Source organism: Phoca vitulina, unplaced genomic scaffold, assembly GCF_004348235.1.
Source record: "Phoca vitulina isolate PV1807 unplaced genomic scaffold, GSC_HSeal_1.0 scaffold18, whole genome shotgun sequence".
Taxonomy (NCBI): Eukaryota; Metazoa; Chordata; class Mammalia; order Carnivora; family Phocidae; genus Phoca; species Phoca vitulina.
The window spans coordinates 28,359,802-28,379,899 of NW_022589721.1; the positions used below are offsets into that span (position 1 = coordinate 28,359,802).

Below are 20,098 nucleotides of genomic sequence, written 5' to 3' on the forward strand. Positions count from 1 at the left end.
GACCGCCCGGCTTGGCTCCGCCGCGCCCCGGCCGCGGCGCCTGGCCCGGGTTGCGCGCCGCTGGGGCGCGGGCGGGGTCGGGGGTTGTGGGGCGGCCGCTGCTCGCCTGCCGCGCGTCGGCGTCCCGGGCCCGGCGGCCGGCGAGCATGGAGGAGAAGTACCTGCCGGAGCTGATGGCGGAGAAGGACTCCCTGGACCCCTCCTTCACGCACGCTCTGCGGCTGGTGAACCAAGGTGAGAGCGCACGCCGGCCGGCCGTTAACCGTCGCCAGCGGCCGTTGGGGCCGGGGGACAGGGGAGGGTCGGGAGCGGATAGAAATGCGGGGCGCTTGGGAGGCGGACCTGTGGGGTTGGCTGGAAATAGACCTGGGAGGCGGGCGGGGACCCAGGTAGCAATCTGGGGGCATTTGGGTGGGGACCTGGGAGAACGTGGGATACCGGGGGGTGGGGGGTGGGAGGAGATATGCCTTTGGGAGGCTTGGCACGGGGGGCAGAAGGCTGGATGTGACTTGAAGATCTTTGGGGACTCGAGGATACCCGAGGGAAACTTGTGGGTGGGGGACGGCGAACATCTGGGGGATATGGCGGGGCGGGGGTTGAATGATCTCATTGGAGGGGAGTTTGTGAGGGACTCAGGGATCCTAGTGTGTTTGGTTTGTCCAGGGAACTGGAGAAAGAGCTGGAGCAAAATGGAAGGATCTGAGGAGATGAAATGCACACGAGGTGAAGGGAACAGGTGCTTGCATTGTTAGTAAAGTTTGAGGACCTTGGGGGAGGTTTGGGGTCAGACCCTGAGCATTTCAGAGGAGAGGGACCTGGCGGTCCTAGTGGCAGAGCCCAGTTCCTCTTCTTTCCCTCTTGTTCTTCCATGCCAAGGCTATAGCCACCCTTGTAGGGTGGTATGCCCTCCCTGGGGGTGGGCAGCTCCAGTCAAGGCTTGCAAGCTGGCCCTTGGAGGGCTTGGTAGGGGAGAAGAGGCCCACGCAATTGCGCCGTTCTTGGCTTGCCTGTCTTCTCTTTGGGAAGCTCTGGGTGGGTCACTCTCACTGGGGGCTGGCTAGGGGTTGGGAAGACTGGGCAAGGAGTCTTTGCTGCCTATGCCTCTCAGCACTGCTTCAGCCAGTTCAGGGTGTGAACAGTCCTGGGAAGTGCAGGGCACCGGGATACAGGGACATATGGAGGCGTGCCTACCTAGGACAGTATTTCCTGGCTTGTTCTTCCTCCAGCTTCTTGAGTAATCTGGGATGGATGGTAAATCAAGCCTGCCTTCCCAGGAGCAGTCCTCAGTTGCTTCTGTATCTGTTAATCCGTGTTTCAGATAAAGATGGGTTTGGGGGCCACTGGTCTGCTTTTTCTCTGGGTGATGGCAGAAACATTATCTGGTCAGATCTGTAACCTTTTGCATGAATCACTCCGTGCAGTGACAGTTTGTGGTCCCCGAGTTAAATCGGGTCTGCTGATTTTAATGCTGGCCCTGGCTCTTTTATTGTTGGAAGTGAAAGATGAGGCAGACATATTCTATTTGTATATAGATGTCTATATTTTAAAATAGCAACCTCCAGCATTTGCCTATTTCAACCAGTTCTTCAGAGTAGGGTGTTGTCGACTGATGGTGGTCGTGGAGAGACTCAGTATCTCCAAGAATTTAAGCATGAATGCTGTTTGAATGGTTGAACAGAAATCGGTTTATAGAGCTTTCCCATTTTAATTGCAAGCCTATTTTTATTTCTTTAATTAAGTGAGCTTGTGAAAAAGTGATGGGCTTACATTCTTAAATTAGAGAAAAAGAATTTTCAGCTTTATTCCCATGCTCTTCTGAACTGTTCTGCAGTTAGGCTTGTACTCCTTGCTCTTTATGATTTACATATATTTTTTGTTGCCTGCTGGGCTGTCATTTCTGTGAAAGAAATTTCTTTGTACATTGTGTGAGATCAGTGGCATTAGAAATATCCTAGATTGTGGAATCAAGTGCATTTTTTTTTTTTTTTAAATAAAGCTGACAAAGTAATGTTGTACTCAGTTAAGGAAACAGATTAACTAAAAGTGTAATGAGTTATCTTATTTTGAAAGTTATTTTTTTTCTCTGTGCCATGTTGTTGCAGTACCGTGTTGCTAATACATTCAGAATTCTCTCGGTTTCTGTTTCTACTGGTGTTAATGGCCTCTAGTTACTTGAAACAGATATTGGACAATATTGCCATTTAGTATTTTTTTTTAGATGTTAAATCTGATTACCTTACTTTCCCATAAAAAGTGTAATTTGGGTAAGAAGTACATTTGAACAATTATGTGAAAGAAGGAAAGGGTGCTACTGAGGTGCTCTTATTACTGTTAATTTAGATTACTTCAGACAGACATATTTCCCCTTAAGTCATAAGCTGATATCCAGAAAGCAAAGCCCTATCATTTAAAATATTAATCATGCTCATTTATGTAACGCCAGAATTACAAGTGCATTTCTAAAATAGTATCTTAAATCTGAATTTGAATGGTTATTAGAAAACTTTGATTTTGAATCTGACAAGTGTCTTGTTATTGGCTACAGAAAAGTATTTTTATTCTTATTTAGCTATGTTTTTGACTCTTTGCCTTGAAAAAAAACTATTTTTTTCGGAGTTTATTCTGAATTTCAATACTGGCGTTAGTGTTCCGACAGTAACTTGTGCAGTGACAATGGTCAGCAGTGAACGCGATACCTCATGTTTGTGTGGAGTGTGTTCAAGTTTCCAAGGCTCTTAACGGTACATGATGTCCAGTTCCTGTCTCACTCTTGCACTCTTGTGAGGTCGACACTGATGTCTCCATTTTTCTGGGGAGGCAGCTGAGGAACCCAGTTATGCAAGCTTGTGGGCAGCTGAGATTTAATTTGAACTCAGGTCTTCGGTCTCCTAAAGCCATTATTCTTGCCACTTATGCCTTCCCGCAAAGATAGAATAAAATACTTCGCACGTGCTAATTTAAAACCTTTCAGAAATCAATATCATTAATACGCTTGTTTCTGGTTGACTTATCTTGATTTTCTAAAAAAGTGTCTATTCTTATCTAGTGGTCTTTTTGAAGAAACAAACATTGGTAGCAGATTTATCCTACAGGATTTTAATGCTCCGGCCAAGAGGCATTTTTGAATTAAAGCCCTCCTGTGACCAGTTTATTACTTTCATAATCAACACATTATGATAATGAAACAGTTTATAAATGAGGTGTTGCCGTTTTTTAAAAATTCAGTAGTTGTAAACATTGATCAGCCTCCTAGCTGAATTATTTTTTTTTCTAATAATCTTTGGTAAGAACTTGAGGTGGGATGACATCAAGATATATGCTCCTGTGCTCATATAGTTCGGCTTTTATACTTTCCCCAGGCTTGTGTTTCATGATGGGCATTAGTTGCTGACTTTTTATTTTCTAAGGCTAACTGGCTCCCCTCCCCCCTAAATACTGAGTACTTTTGTTTCTCTACCAAATGTAACGGTTAATGTTTACTTAATGTTCAACCTGAATCAAAGAAAATAGGCTTTGGTATCACCCCCCTCGCTCACTTCCATGCCTGTAGAGAATTGACATTGCCGTTTCCTGCCAAGGAGGTTTAATTGGAGATGAAAGTAGCGTCCCATGTTTTGTATTATATTTGCTAGTAGGGGATGCGCTGACTCTCATGAAAAACATCTTTAGAAATGTCTTATGCATTATAATTTAATCCAGCTCTCTGCTACTGCTTTGGATGGTTTTCAGTCCAAGCCAAGTAACCATTAAATAAGATTACATAACCCTGTATTTTTAATTATCTGATATAATATATGGATTGGTGGCTGGTTCACTGCCAAGGTATATTTAGTGGTTGGTTACAAGAGGAAGTGGAGCAAAGGATTCAAGATTAACGTGGTCTATTTGTGTCCAGATTGATAAAGTTCTCTGATGGTATTTCAGAATAATAATTTTTCATCTTACATCAATTTCTCTAATATCAGTACTCTTAGCATTACTTAGGATATATGTGAGGGGTAAAAATGTATAAAGGGAGGATCAGTACTTAGCCCGATGTGCCGTGTCTCTTTTTCAACAAAACCTGATGGCTTAACATTTCATTTTTGGTGACCCCCTTTTGGAAAATGTTTGTGATTTGCTTGACTGTTGTCAGACATGTGGAGTAAGAGAGACGAATGAGAATGGAAATTACAGAATTATATTTAGATGTAGAGTGTGATTCTCTGTTTCATCCAAAGGAGGCTGTGGTTTTTTAGTTTTCAATTGTTTTTCTTAGGGTTTTCCGAATTTTTGGTTGTTTTTTGTAAGAAAATGGATGGGATGCCATTTCTGAGTTTCCTGTAGCGTACTGTGATTCCAGGTGATCCAGTGATTGTGGGAGTCACAGTGTTTTGGTATCTGGTCATTACTGACATGTTGCTTGAGAAGCTGCCGTGCCAGGCCCTGGGGCTCAGTCCTGGAGGTGGCCAGGGAAGAACACAGACTCCGCTCCTGAGAAATGAGTGTTCTCACATGTGTGAATTTGAGAGTGAGTGTCAAGTTTGTAGATGCCCTCTTCTTTCCTAAGGAAGGTCCTCAACTATCCTTCAACTGTCCTTTTGAAGTGCTGAGTGACTAGATGGTTTAACTTGGTCAGCCTAGGGACATTTTTGAGGTTCTTCTCTGTGCCGAGTCATGTCTGTAATCTGAATACTGTAACAGCCCAGAAATGTAGAGGTTATTAGCCCAATTTTTCAGTTGTAGAAACTGAGACTCCAACAACTAAAGTGACTTACCCAGGGTGACTTACTTGCAAAATCTCCCAGTGAGGGTGCAAGCTTTGTTCTTCTTTCCTGAACCACACTGGCCTGCAGAGGGAGAAGGTCCAGCTGGGCTGGCAGTTCATGGCTGGGCTGCGCTTGAAAGGCAAGTTATATGGCATCCCTTTTTATACCTCACCCTTGGAATTTCTGTTCTAAGGGATCTCCTGTGATCACTTCCTTCCCCCCAAATGGATTTAGGTGGCCCATTTTTTCCCAAAGCAGCCGGTGCTTACTTCTCTGATGGTGTGGTTGTCCTTACACTACGTTATTTGGACCTCTGTCTTCCATGGGAGAATGTCAGCTTCTGGGCGGCCGGCCTGGGCTTCCATGGCTTGGTCTTGAGCACCTCGTGGAGCTCTTGCAGGCTTCCACTCCTATCTTCATTTCAGTGTTGTGTTGTAATTTTCACGGGGGTGGAAGACTCAGAGTGTTGTCGCCGTAGGGCAGCTGATGGGGGCACAGACACAAAAGAAAGAGGCTCTGAGTGAGATGCAGCGTGAGGCCAGCAGCAGAAGGCCCAGGAGACAACGAGATGTTAGCAGGTCTGCTTTGCATCGGATGTTTATTTACTTTTCTTCTTCTTAAGGAACTTATTAATTAAGCCAGTATGCGCTAATTCAGTTAGCTCTCCTTCCCTAAATTCCTAATGACAGACTAAAACCAGAAATTTGAAGCCCTTGTTACATGGCAAATAAGCCTTCTTACCTGAAGGAGTTAATCCGCGATCTCAGATGGCAAACAGACACCCCAAACCAGAGGAGCAACTGGGCTTGCACACTGAATGCCCGCAGCGGCTTTGAGAGCACAAGACCCTTTTGCTTGTTGTCATCATTCCCACTGAGTGAAGATAGAATGGTTTATATTTTTTACCAAAAAGTAGAAGCTTTCTTAGCACTGGGGATAATGATTATGATAAAAGCTGCCAAATTAAGGGCTTCTTTGTGCCAGGTGCTTCCTATGCATTAGCTCTAATCCTCACAAAGATCTTGCAAGGTAGGTGGTTTTATCCCCTGCCTGCCTCTTTTGTTTTTTCAAATGACTCATCTGAGTTTCAAAATGTAAAGCAACTTGCCCAGTCAAGGTACACAACTTTAAATATTCAGGCTGAAATTTTGAGTATGCAGTGTTTTGATAGGTTACTTTAAGAAAACAGATAAAAGGACAGAAGTCGAGATTGTTTTTAAATGAAATTTTTATTATAGTAGAAGCCAGTTAGGAATTTCCACTGGTGATGATGAATTTTTAAAAGAGGTCCCCCTAAAATGTGTTTTACCAAAAAGGCAAGTTCACTTTTTCCCTGTGTTCTCCGGCAGCACTTCTCAGTCTTAGGTAGGCATTCAAGGTAAGGATTTTTAATTATGTGTATTTCAATGGACAGGGAGAAAACAGGGAAACTTTGACTGTGGAAAGTCACTAAGACAAAGGCTCTGTGTGTCTTGAAGGAACCTCTCCGAGGCACAGAGGTCTTTATATTTTAATACTGTATTTATCACAGAAACAGTTGGTCAAAAGGATGGTATCAGGGATTTTTAGTCAGTTTATTGTATGTTTAGAAATGCTCCATTTTCTAAAAATAGGCTCAAAAAGTGGGGGGAAAAGAGTGCCAAGAACATAAAAGAACATATTCTCACAGACAATGGTTTTGGCTCTCTGATGGCAGTGGGCTGGGGGTGGGGAGGATGTTTCAATATCCTTGCCTTGCAATGCTAATAGTAATAGTTAACATTTATCAAGAACTTTTCCTGGGTTAGATGCTTTATGTGCATTATTGCACTTAATTTTTCTCACAGTGTTAAAAGAGTAAATCGTTTTACCTTATTTTACACATGAGAAAAGTGAGGGCATGAAGAACAAATTATTTGACTAAGGTCAGAAAGTTAAGTGGTAAACCAGGGTTCAAATCCTTACCTGCCTACCTCCCAGACAATAGACAGTTCACCTGTGAGCACCAAGTACAGGTGGAAGCTTTCACCGCGGCTGGATTTTCATCTTTGACTTCCATGGGAAATTCTCTGCCATGCAGCTCTTCAAATTAATTGCTCGGTATGGGAGGGGTGGTCTGTGAGTGGGCAGACTGTGTACTGTGCAGAGGGGCTCACAGTGGCCTGACCAAAGGGGGCAGGAACTCTGACCAGGGGAAGCATGGAATGGGTGCTGGATGGCATTTACATGGGGAATAGTGTTACTTAACAAGGGAAGAGCTGCTGCAGGAGGCAGCCTGTGATTATGGGAGGTGAAGACTTTCTAGTTGGAGCCTATCCAAGTTACTTATTTCTGGGAGCCTCGGTTTCCCATCTTTAAAATGGGAGTGCTTTTTTACCTCCTCTGCAGGGCTGTAGTTTCAGGCATGAGGTGAGTGCAGTGTGTAACACATGAGAGGTGCTTAGTAAACATTACCTGCTCTTTTTACATGATGACCTGAGACCGATGTGTGTGTTGGCGTCACTTTCCAGACATAAAACGTAGAATAACGTAATCCCCTAGTTTCAGCTCTCAGGGTGATTTTTTGTTATTAGAATGAGTTTAGTTTTCCAGCGCAGGAAAGACTGAAGAACAGACTCATTCTTGGGAAGCTTAGTGATACCCCGGGGGAGTTAGCAGCACTGGTTGGCTGTCCCCTGCTGCTCGAGGCGCAGTAGCCCCAGAAGCTTCAGTTCCACCCCGGAGCTTCCATAAACAGCTTTGTGACTGCACCTCTTAAAACATAGCTGGACCCTCAGCAGCTCCTCTCCACAAGCACAAAATTTCTTGCTCTGAATTGGTAAGCTGTACATTGCCATCATTTTTTACATTTCCGTAATTTTTCACCAATCAGCCCCTGCTGCTACTTTAAGGACTTTAAATGGTGCTTCTGGCGTCTCACTGATGTTGTTCGTTGGTCTGATAAAGAGCATGAGCTGGATGTGAGAGCACCGTGTTTGATATACATCTTACACGGGGCGTCACGGTTGGTCGGAGCTCGCCTGGAGAGGAAAGCCGGCGGGAGCAGGGGCGGTTTGCCTGCTCGGCCTTCTCCCTCGATCGGCACCTGTGCTCCGCTCCCGCTCCACGAGATGGCGCTGCGCACAGCTGGTTGCCCTCCGTCCGCCCCGCAGCTGCTTCGAGCTGTGCTGGCTCGTCCACAGGCCGGCGTTGCTTTTGATTTTCCTGTGTCCGTCTTCCACACTGCTGATTTTAAGAGGCGTCCTCGGTAGCTCTCTTCAGTATTCGCAGAGAAGCATGACTTCCGTCCCGTGGGCAGCGTCTGGAGTGCTTCAGGTGTCCCAGGCCCTGCTCACACGTGGCTGCCTTAATCCGGGGAGCCCCGGGGAGTTAGGTCCCTTCTCGCCCTGGGTAGTCGGGGGAGTTAGAGGGTAGCTCGCCTGTGCAAGGTCACGGTGGGGGCTTACCGTCCCTAGAGGAAAAATGCCCCCAAAGCGTGAACTGAGAACTGTATTCAAGGTGTTAGGGCAGTCTGATGGATGGCTGCTGGCCACAAAGTTGTTCGTTTTGTGCGGGAAAATTATAGTCCTGTTGTTTACATTGGAGCAGAGGAGTCAAAATCTGTGATTTGCGTGAGGAAGCAAACAATAGTAACCAAAGCTTTGTCAGCTGCTGTAGAAGTTCCTGCTTCCCCGGGGGTCAGCGGCTTGATCCATACCAGGGCCAAAACCTGGGAGAAGTTCTGGACAAAGCCACGATGACATTTTCTGTAATTTTAGCAGAGCTGTATACTGGATAGAGTACATAAGCCTTCCAGAATGTATACTGAGCTTTCTTTCATTTTACTCATTTATTCGGCTGATATTTGTGAAGGACCCGCACCGCTCGGTGTAGCTGTGTGTTCTGGGCCAGGCGTTTCTCCCGCCTGTGTTCCTTATCTGCGCAAGGCAGTGATGCCTGCCTCGTGGCTCGTTGGGGTGGAATGACAGTGATGTTATTTAGTTTTACTTCAAGATTTTAACATACAGGACATACTTGTTACATCTAGTATGAGTTCACTACACATTTATGTATTTCTCTTCCTCACATGGTGTCTTTTGTATCTGAATTTCCTACCTCAGCTCTTGCTTATCTCCTGGGAGTAGATTATCTGCCGGCAGTTTTCTTAGGGCCGGCTTTCTCCTCCCTCCTGTGCCTCCTCTGCTCCTTGCTTTGAGTTTGGGTATGCTCACAAACAGGAGCAGAGCAGAGCACTTAGAGAAGTCCTTCTCACCTTTTTTTTGCCTCTCAAGTGCAAGCCGCTGCTAACTACAAATACTGGGATGAGGAGCGTGCTGTTCGGTAGGAAGGAGAGGTGAGGGACGGTTTTCAGTCAGGTTGGAGTTCCGTCTCAACTCTGCCACTTCGTGTAGTGACCTTGGGTATGCGATCCCTGCTCAGCCTCAGTTTCCATGACTGTAAATGGTCATTTAAAAAAAAAAAAAAGTGAAGCCAGTTGGACTCTTTGAGCAGTTTACACGCGCTGCGTGGGGAGCTGGGTAGTGTCATGTGGGATGTGTAGTAAGTGTCGGGTAGGTGATTACTGCCGCCTTCGTCGTCGTCGTCGTCATCATCATCATCATTTCACATTTTTTATCCAGCAATCCGTAATCCAGGGAGGGAGATAAACATGTAGAGGGAACGATTCTGAGGGTGAGTTAGCGCTGCGGTGGGAGGAGGTGGGGGGGTTTCTGGGGCTCAGAGAATGACCGGCCAATCCAGGGCCAGGAGGAGTGCTCTTCCGAGAGGACTTGGCTGGACGCAGCACTCCCCACAGGCGGGAAAAGCACTTGGGCAGGGACACTGACCTTTCCTGACTCCCCCAACTAATTACTGACTCCAGTCTGCCCTGTGTTCGCATCACACCCTCGTACCCCTCCTCCTCCCCCTGGCGCATTGTGGTTCTGTGCATCTCTCTTCTCTTTCCTTCCCCCTCCCATTGTTAACACCTTTAGTTCTTATTCCTGACGTTAACAGCTTTTATTTGGAAACAGTTTTAAAACAAAAGAGTTGAAAGAGTAGTGCTGAGACCCCACAGGCCCGTTTGTCTGGATTCACCAATTGTGAACATCTTCCCATGCTGGCTTTACCGTCCTGTCCGTGTATTTACTTACGTTCCTGACGCCCTGGAGGGGAAGGTGCCTGTGTCACCTCCCCGGACCCCGACGAACGTAAGTACCTTGGTGTGTGTTTTCTAAGATTAAGGGCCTTCTCTTAGGTAACTGCAGTCATAGAGAACAGGGATCAGATTCAGGAAGTTAATCACTGCTTCGTACGACGGTCTCCTCTCCGGTCCACATGCCGATCTTGCTCTTTGCTCCCGTTTGTCCTTTAGAAGATGCAGTTGAGGATCACGCAGTGCCATCGGCTGTCAGGCGTCTTTAGTCTCTTGGTTTGGAAGAGCTCCTCTGTCTTCCTTTACCGTTCATGACGTGCATTTTTGATCACTACACACACTAGTGTTTTTTTGGTAGAATGTCCCTCAGTTCAGGTTGTCTGTTTCCTTAATATTGGATTCACGTGTGTACACTTTTGGCGGACATTCACGGAGGTGTGGTGTGTCCTCCTCAGTACTCAGATGAGGAGGTGCACGGTGTCACTGTCACTCTGTCCCGTTACCTGTGAGGTTACGTTTGGTTACTTGGTGAAGGGGTTGCCAGTTGCCTCCGCTGGGAAGATACTGTTTTCCTTGTGTGAGTCATTGGTACTTTGCGGGAGCTACTCTGAGACTCTGTCAGTATTCTCTTCCTCATTCTAAACTCTTGCAGATTTTAGCATCCACCAGTGTTTCTTAGCTGAAGTATTACTGTGCTAGCTGTGAAATGGGGTCTTGTTCACTCACTCTTTCTACACTGATTGCCCGACATTCTGCTGGAGGGGACGTGTCCATTGTTTCTGTCCCTCCTTCCTCCTCCCTCTCTCCCCTCCCTCCAGCGGTCATCTGTCCGAGTAAGTTCTTGATTCAACTGGTTATAATCCTTTACTGTCGCAGTATAAATTGACCATTAAATTGCCCCAGATTTGGCCATCGGGGAGCCCTTTATCTGGCTCCTGGGTCCTATTGACGGGAGCATCCCGTACGTCTTTTGAGTATTTTTTTACTTCCTAACAGCGTTTTGTTCCAGGCACATCTTGTCGTTGCTGTGCTGTGGCTCTTAAATCAGCCATTTCTTCCAAGGAGCCTGGTTTCTCATAGTGTGGGATGGTCGTTCAGCATCAGGACCTGGGCTGCCAGGGTGTCACTGCTTCTGGGCCCTTCTGGACAGCGGGAGGTGGCTGTGTGTCTGCAGGGGATCACACGGGAAGCTGCGTGTAGGCCCGCAGACTTGCTGTAGGAGGCCAGGAGGGGGTGTTCTGTAGGCTGTACATTCTGCTCAACTCACTGTTGTAGCAGAAAAGCAGCCAGAGAGGTGTGGAAACGGATGTGTGTGATTGTGTCCTGACAACACTGAGAGAAACGGGCACTGGGCCGTAGTCTGCCCGCCCTTCCCTGCTCTCAGCTGCTAGGGAGCAGGGACCAGGCCTCGCCTCTCTTTTCCGATGCCATCCACACGGAGGGCACGTCAGAGTTGTGCCCTTTGGATGAGGGAATTCATGATTCATTAATTGTTGTTTCTGTTGCAGACCACTCATTCCTCTCAGATGGATATTTTGGATATCCATTTCTTATGACACATTGGACATGTTGATTTGTTGGGGATTTAATTTGCAAGATGTGAGTCTTTTAAAAACATAGTATGTGCAATATGCAAAGTAATAAGAAAAAATAATTTCATAAAACTCCCGAGGGTGTTTATCTCCCGATGATAAAATGATTACTTTTTCTTTTTTTTTATAATCAAAACTCAATAAGTTTAATAGGGAGTTTTGTATACCCTGTTTATTTTTAAATTAGATACATGAGATTCACACTTATATTTTAGCTTATTATCCACACCGATGTCTTTTTTTAAATTTTTTATTGTTATGTTAATCACCATACATTACATCATTAGTTTTTGATGTACTGTTCCATGATTCATTGTTTGTGCACAACACCCAGTGCTCCATGCAGAACGTGCCCTCTTTAATACCCATCACCAGGCTAACCCATCCTCCCACCCCCCCTCCCCTCTAGAACCCTCAGTTTGTTTTTCAGAGTCCATCATCTCTCATGGTTCGTCTCCTCCTCCAATTCCCGCCCCTTCATTCTTCCTCTCCTGCTGTCTTCTTAAAAAATTTTTTTTTCTTAACATATATTGCATTATTTGTTTCAGAGGTACAGATCTGTGATTCAACAGTCTTGCACAGTTCACAGCGCTCACCATAGCACATATCCTCCCCAGTGTCTATCACCCACCACCGCATCCCTCCCACCCCACCCCCCCACTCCAGCAACCCTCAGTTTGTTTCCTGAGATTAAGAATTCCTCATATCAGGGCGCCTGGGTGGCTCAGTTGTTAAGCATCTGCCTTCGGCTCAGGTCATGATCCCAGGGTCCTGGGATCAAGGCCCGCATCAGGCTCTCTGCTCCGCGGGAGGCCTGCTTCTCCCTCTCCAACTCCCCCTGCTTGTGTTCCCTCTCTTACTGTATCTCTCTCTGTCAAATAAATAAATAAAATCTTTAAAAAAAAAAAAAAAGAATTCCTCATATTAGTGAGGTCATATGATACATGTCTTTCTCTGATTGACTTATTTCGCTCAGCATAACACCCTCCAGTTCCATCCACGTCATTGCAAATGGCAAGATCTCATTCCTTTTGATGGCTGCATAATATTCCATTGTATATATATACCACCTCTTCTTTATCCATTCATCTGTTGATGGACATCTTGCCTCTTTCCACAGTTTGGCTATTGTGGACATTGCTGCTATAAACATTGGGGTGCATGTACCCCTTTGGATCCCTACGTTTGTATCTTTGGGGTAAATACCCAGTAGTGCAATTAATGGATCATATGGTAGCTCTATTTTCAACTTTTTGAGGAACCTCCATACTGTTTTCCAGAGTGGTTGCACCAGCTTGCATTCCCACCAACAGTGTAGGAGGGTTCCCCTTTCTCCACATCCCCACCAACATCTGTCGTTTCCTGACTTGTTCATTTTAGCCATTCTGACTGGTGTGAGGTGGTATCTCATTGAGGTTTTGATTTGGATTTCCCTGATGCCAAGCGATGTTGAGCACTTTTTCATGTGTCTGTTGGCCATTTGGATGTCTTCTTTGGAAAAATGTCTGTTCATGTCTTCTGCCCATTTCTTGATTGGATCATTTGTTCTTTGGGTGTTGAGTTTGATAAGTTCTTTATAGATTTTGGATACTAGCCCTTTATCTGATATGTCATTTGCAAATATCTTCTCCCATTCTGTCAGTTGTCTTTTGGTTTTGTTGACTGTTTCCTTTGCTGTGCAAAAGCTTTTTATCTTGATGAAGTCCCAATAGTTCATTTTTGCCCTTGCTTCCCTTGCCTTTGGCGATGTTTCTAGGAAGAAGTTGCTGCCTGTATTTTCCTTTAGGATTTTGATGGACTCCTGTCTCACATTGAGGTCTTTCAACCATTTGGAGTCTGTTTTTGTGTGTGGTGTAAGGAACTGGTCCAGTTTCATTCTTCTGCATGTGGCTGTCCGATTTTCCCGACACCATTTGTTGAAGAGACTGTCTTTTTTCCATTGGACATTCTTTCCTGCTTGTCGAAGATGAGTTGACCATAGAGTTGAGGGTCCATTTCTGGGCTCTCTATTCTGTTCCATTGATCTATGTGTCTGTTTTTGTGCCAGTACCATACTGTCTTGATGATGACAGCTTTGTAATAGAGCTGGAAGTCCGGAATTGTGATGCCGCCAGCTTTGCTTTTCTTTTTCAACATTCCTCTGGCTATTCGGGGTCTTTTCTGGTTCCATACAAATTTTAGGATTATTTGCTCCATTTCTTTGAAAAAAGTGGATGGTATTTTGATGGGGATTGCATTGAATGTGTAGATTGCTCTAGGTAGGATTGACATCTTCACAATATTTGTTCTTCCAATCCATGAGCATGGAACGTTTTCCATTTCTTTGTGTCTTCCTCAATTTCTTTCATGAGTATTTTATAGTTTTCTGAGTACAGATCCTTTGCCTCTTTGGTTAGATTTATTCCTAGGTATCTTATGGTTTTGGGTGCAGTTGTAAATGGGATCGACTCCTTAATTTCTCTTTCTTCTGTCTTGTTGTTGGTGTATAGGAATGCCACTGACTTCTGTGCACTGATTCTATATCCTGCCACTTTACTGAATTCCTGTATGAGTTCTAGCAGTTTTGGGGTGGAGTCTTTTGGGTTTTGCACATAAAGTATCATATCATCTGCAAAGAGTGAGAGTTTGACTTCTTCTTTGCCAGTTTGGATGCCTTTTATTTCTTTTTGTTGTCTGATTGTTGTGGCTAGGACTTCTAATACTATGTTGAATAGCAGTGGTGATAGTGGACATCCCTGCCGCGTTCCTGACCTTAGGGGGAAAGCTCTCAGTTTTTCCCCATTGAGAATGATATTAGCTGTAGGTTTTTCATAGATGGCTTTTATGATATTAAGGTATGTACCCGCTATCCCTATACTCTGAAGAGTTTTGATCAAGGTAGATGCTGTACTTTGTCAAATGCTTTTTCTGTATCTATTGAGAGGATCATATGATTCTTGTTCTTTCTTTTGTTAATGTATTGTATCACGTTGATTGACTTGCGGATGTTGAACCAACCTTGCAGCCCAGGGATAAATCCCACTTGGTCGTGATGAATAATCCTTTTAATGTACTGTTGGATCTTATTGGCTAGTATTTTGGTGAGAATCTTTGTATCCATGTTCATCAAGGATATTGGTCTGTAATTCTTCTTTTTGATGGGGTCTTTGTCTGGTTTTGGGATCAAGGTAATGGTGGCCTCATAAAATGAGTTTGGAAGTTTTCCTTCCATTTCTATTTTTTTGGAACAGTTTCAGAAGAATAGGTATTAATTCTGCTTTAAAGGTTTGGTAGAGTTCCCCTGGGAAGCCATCTGGCCCTGGGATTTTGTTGGGAGATTTTTGATGACTGCTTCAATTTCCTTAGTGGTTATAGGTCTGTTCAGGTTTTCTATTTCTTCCTGGTTCAGTTTTGGTAGTTGATACATCTCTAGGAATGCATCCATTTCTTCCAGGTTATCTAATTTGCTGGCATAGAGTTGCTCATAATATGTTCTTATAATTGTTTGTATTTCTTTGGTGTTGGTTGTGATTTCTCCTCTTTCATTCATGATTTTGTTTATTTGGGTCATTTCTCTTTTCTTTTTGATAAGTCTGGCCAGGGGTTTATCAATCGTATTAATTCTTTCAGAGAACCGGCTCCTAGTTTCGTTGATCTGTTCTACTGTTCTTTTGGTTTCTATTTCATTGATTTCTGCTCTGATCTTTATTATTTCTCTTCTCCTGCTGGGTTTAGGCTTTATTTGCTGTTCTTTCTCCAACTCCTTTAGGTGTAGGGTTAGGTTGTGTGTTTGAGACCTTTCTTGTTTCTTGAGAAAGCCTTGTATTGCTATATACGTGCCTCTTAGGACTGCCTTTGCTGCATCCCAAAGATTTTGAACAGTTGTGTTTTCATTTTCATTGGTTTCCATGAATTTTTTTAATTCTTCTTTAATTTCCTGGTTGACCCATTCATTCTTTTGTAGGATGCTCTTTAGCCTCCATGTATTTGAGTTCTTTCCGACTTTCCTCTTGCGATTGAGTTCTAGTTTCAAAGCATTGTGGTCTGAAAATAGGCAGGGAATGATCCCAATCTTTTGGTACCAGTTGAGACCTGATTTATGACCTAGGATGTGATCGATTCTGGAGAATGTTCCATGAGCACTAGAGAAGAATGTGTATTCCGTTGCTTTGGGATGGAATGTTCTGAATATGTCTGTGAAGTCCATTTGGTCCAGTGTGTCATTTAAAGTCTTTATTTCCTTGTTGATCTTTTGCTTAGATGATGTGTCCATTTCAGTGAGGGGGGTGTTAAAGTCCCCCACTATTATTGTATTGTTGTCAGTGTGTTTCTTTGCTTTTGTTATTAATTGCCTTATATAATTGGCTGCTCCTATGTTAGGGCCATAGATATTTACAATTGTTAGATCTTCTTGTTGGATAGACCCTTTAAGTAGGATATAGTGTCCATCCTCGTCTCTTATTACAGTCTTTGTTTTAAAATCTAATTTGTCTAATATAAGGATTGCCACCCCAGCTTTCTTTTGGTGTCCATCAGCATGGTAAATGGTTTTCCACCCCCTCACTTTCAATCTGGGGGTGTCTTTGGGTCTAAAATGAGTCTCTTGCAGACAGCATATCGATGGGTCTTGTTTTTTAATCCAATCTGATAGCCTGTGATTTTGATTGGGGTATTTAGCCCATTTACATTCAGGGTAACTATTGAAAGATATGAATTTAGCGCCTTTGTATTGCCTGTAAGGTGACTGTTACTGTATATTGTCTGTGTTCCTTTCTGGCCTATGTTGCTTTTAGGCTCTCTCTCTGCTTAGAGGACCCCTTTCAATATTTCTTGTAGGGCTGGTTTCGTCTTTGCAAATTCCTTTAGTTTTTGTTTGTCCTGGAAGCTTTTTATCTCTCCTTCTATTTTCAATGACAGCCTAGCTGGATATAGTATTCTTGGCTGCATATTTTTCTCATTTAGTGCTCTGAATATATCCTGCCAGTCCTTTCTGGCCTGCCAGGTCTCTGTGGATAGGTCTGTTGCCAATCTAATGTTTCTACCATTTTAGGTTACAGATCTCTTCTCCCGAGCTGCTTTCAGGATTTTCTCTTTGTCTCTGAGACTCGTAAGTTTTACTATTAGATGTCGGGGTGTTGACCTATTTTTATTGATTTTGAGAGGGGTTCTCTGTGCTTCCTGGATTTTGATGCCTGTTTCCTTCCCCAAATTAGGGAAGTTCTCTGCTTTAATTTGTTCCAATATACCTTCTGCCCCCCTCTCTCTCTCTTCTTCTTCTGGGATCCTAATTATTCTAATGTTGTTTCGTCTTATGGTATCGCTTATCTCTCGAATTCTGCTCTCGTGATCCAGTAGTTGTTTATCTCTCTTTTTCTCAGCTTCTTTATTTTCCATCATGTGGTCTTCTATCTCACTGATTCTATCTTCTGCCTCATTTATCCTAGCAGTTAGTGCCCCCATTTTTGATTGCACCTCATTAATAGCCTTTTTGATTTCAACTTGTTTAGATTTTAGTTCTTTTACTTCTCCAGAAAGGGTTTCTCTAATAACTTCCATGCTTTTCTCAAGCCCAGCTGGTATCTTTAAAGCGATGATTCTGAACTCTAGATCCGACATAGTACTAATGTCCGTATTGAGTAGGTCCTTGGCAGTCGGTATTACCTCTTGTTCTTTTTGTTGGGGTGATTTTTTCTGTCTTGTCATTTTGTCCAGAGGAGAATAGATTGATGAGGGAACAAAATGCTAACAGGATAACAACGTCCTCAGAAAATATACTCTAAACAAATCAGCAAAGACCTGAAGCCGGGGGAAAAGAAAGGGAAAGAAAGAAAAAGAAAAAGAAAAAAAAAGAAAAAAAGATAAAAACAAACAAAAACAGAACAAAGCAAAAAAACAACAGAATATGATCAAATATGATCAGGCTGGTGTATAGATCAGTGCCACACACTAGATTTTGGGTGTATTTTGGTCTGTTAGAAGAAAGTGCCTCCCAAAATTTTAAAGAAAGAAAAACTTATCTATGTAGAAAAATAAGAGTTGATATGATGAAGGGATGGAATATGACTGTAAAGATGAAAAGTATAAAAAAGTTTATAAAAGGAATTGATAAGTTGTTTGAAAAAAGAAAGAAGAGGATAAAAAAAAAAAAGAAAAGGGAGAGAATGTGATCAGGCAGGAGAATAGAAAAAAAACATACACTAGAGATTTAGGGTATATTTTGGTCTGTTAGAAGAAACTGTATCCCAAAATTTTAAAGAGAGAACAACTTATATATATACTAAAAATATGTTTATCTATAATGAAGGGATAGAATATGACTCTAAAAATGAAAAATAAAAAACATTTTTAAAAAAGGGATTGATAAGATGTTGGTTGAAAAAGGGAAAAAGAAAAATCCAAAAAAAAAAAAAAGTTAAAAAAAAATTAACTTTGAAAGACTAAAGAATCATCGTAAAAAAGCCATGAATTCTATGTGCAGTATTCCCCTAGCGCTGGAGTTCTGTCGTTCTTTTTTTTTTTAAAGATTTTATTTATTTATTTGACAGAGAGAGACACAGCGAGAGAGTGAACACCAGCAAGGGGGAGTGGGAGAGGGAGAAGCAGGCTTCTTGCCAAGCAGGGAGCCCAATGCGGGGTTCCATCCCAGGATCCTGGGACCATGACCTGAGCTGAAGGCAGACGCTTAACCGAATGAGCCACCCAGGCGCCCCTGGAGTTCTGCCGTTCTCACTGATCGGTAAACTTGGTCTTGACTGGCTGTTCTCGCTGATCTTCTGGGGGAGGGGCCTGTTGCCCTGGTTCCCAAATGTCTTTGCTGGAGGCGGAATTGCCCCGCCCTTGCCGGTCCGGGCTAAGTAATGTGCTCGGGTTTGCTCTCCGGAGCTTTTGTTCCCTGCAAGCTTTCCGTACAGCTTTGGAGGCGGAGAGTGAAAATGGCGGCCTCCCAGTCTCCGCCCCGGAGGAGCCGAGAACTCGGAATCCCGCTCCTCAGCGAGCCCCCAGAGAAAAGCAGTCACTCACTCCCGTCTCCCCGGTCTCCGGCCACACTCCGTGCTCACCCGGCCTGTGACCGCGCCTTTCTATCTCTGGCACCTGACCCTGTGTGGAGTCTCCAAACCCAGCAGATCCCCGCGGTGCGCTCCCGCGCCGCTCCTCCCGGGGGAAGAAGGTGAGTCTCCCCGGATCTGCCGCATGTTGGGTCCCTGCTGGAGGAGCAGTGGCCCGACTGTGCCACGGATCACGGTTTATGGCAACCCCGAGCTGAGAGCCCGCGCCTGGGCTCCGTCTCTGCAGCTGGCTTCCCCGCTCCGATCCCTGGGAGCTCTGCCGCACTCAGGCACCCCCGGTCTTTCTGTGACCCCGAGGGTCCTGAGACCACACTGTCCCACGAGGGTTCCACCCCCCACTTCGCCACCAGAGTGACGTCCCTCAGCGGAGCCGATGTCTAAAAGTTCCGATTTTGTGCTCCGTGGCTCTATCACTTGCCAGAAGCGGCCAACGGAGGCCCCTCCCCCGCTATCTCTCTTCCCGAATATCGCCTCGGATTCACTTCTCCGCACGTCCTACCTTCCAGAAAGTGGTCGCTTTTCTGTTCAGAGAGTTGCTGCTATTCTTTTCTTCGATCTCCTGTTGAGTTTGTAGGCGTTCAGTATGGTTTGATCCCTGTCCAGCTGAATTCCTGGGACCAGACGAAATCCAGGTCTCCTACTCCTCCGCCATCTTGCTCCGCCCAAAATGATTACTTTTTCTTAATGAAGGCATATCTCAAGACAGAGCTGTGAGGTGTGGGCATTACACGTGGCCCCTGCTCTGGTCTAGCATAGCTCCTGTTCTGTGTAGTCTTCAGCTGAAAGGCAGAACTCGAGCACCAATTGCCAGTGTGAGAAATCTCAAAGTTATGCTCCTTTTATTGTCTCAGAATAGGTTTGTTTCTTCACAGTTTTCTTTATGTAATTTATTGCTCTAATTTATTCAAAAAAGGACTTCATTATAGCAGTGACGAATGGGTTTTATCAGGGACTGAACCCATTCTCAGAGAAAAGTATGTCATTAGGCAGGACCACCTGTTGTTGATGCACACTGACAACGACCCAGGTAACGTGGGACACCGAAAACACCCAAGCACCCGCATACTGCAGATAGCAATAGCAGGAGCATGAAGATGCAAATTAAATTCATTTAAAGTGTCTCTGATGCCTCTGAAATAAATCAGACTTTTAGTTATTGCTTACATTTTTTTTTTTAATTCCCCAAATTCAAAAGTCGATTGTCAGCGTGTTGGTGAGCAGTTGTTCTGTTTGTCTGCAGGCTGTCTGTTGATCAGAAAAGCATGACGTTGCTCTCAGTCCTTTCTCAAGACTCCAGAAAGGTGGTTTTAAAGTTCTGTGTCCCAGAGCAGCTCATGGCTCTTTGGAGAGTCCTGATCTGGAGGGAATGGGGAAGCTGCGCAAGCCTCCTGCCCCCACCTGGCTTTTGACTCCCAGGTCCTGAGATGCCTTATAAGATTTTGATTTGTTTAATGAGTTTTACTGCTTTTTACTGTCTTGTTTTTAAGTACGGGAAGTCGTGAGGAAGTTCTGCCTCAGTGTCTGTGTGTCTCTCACCTACTCAGAGACACATACTAAGAGAGCACTGTCTGCACTTTGGACGCATCGCCCATCACGTAG

General features: G+C 44.4%; 1 protein-coding gene across 6 annotated transcripts in view; it reads left to right on the plus strand.

Moving 5' to 3' along the window:
* The window catches only part of KHDRBS3 (KH RNA binding domain containing, signal transduction associated 3), a 199,774-nt gene that overhangs the window by 6,587 nt on the left and 173,089 nt on the right, over positions 1 to 20,098 (plus strand). Inside the window, exon 1 of one of the 6 annotated variants that reach the window (XM_032415614.1) lies at positions 7 to 234. The exons of 1 other annotated variant lie outside the window; for it this stretch is intronic. In XM_032415614.1, the coding sequence (XP_032271505.1) occupies positions 147 to 234 (88 nt within the window). In that variant the 5' untranslated portion in view covers positions 7 to 146. 4 more of the 6 variants (XR_004300831.1, XR_004300832.1, XR_004300834.1 and 1 more) reach the window with 4 other exon arrangements.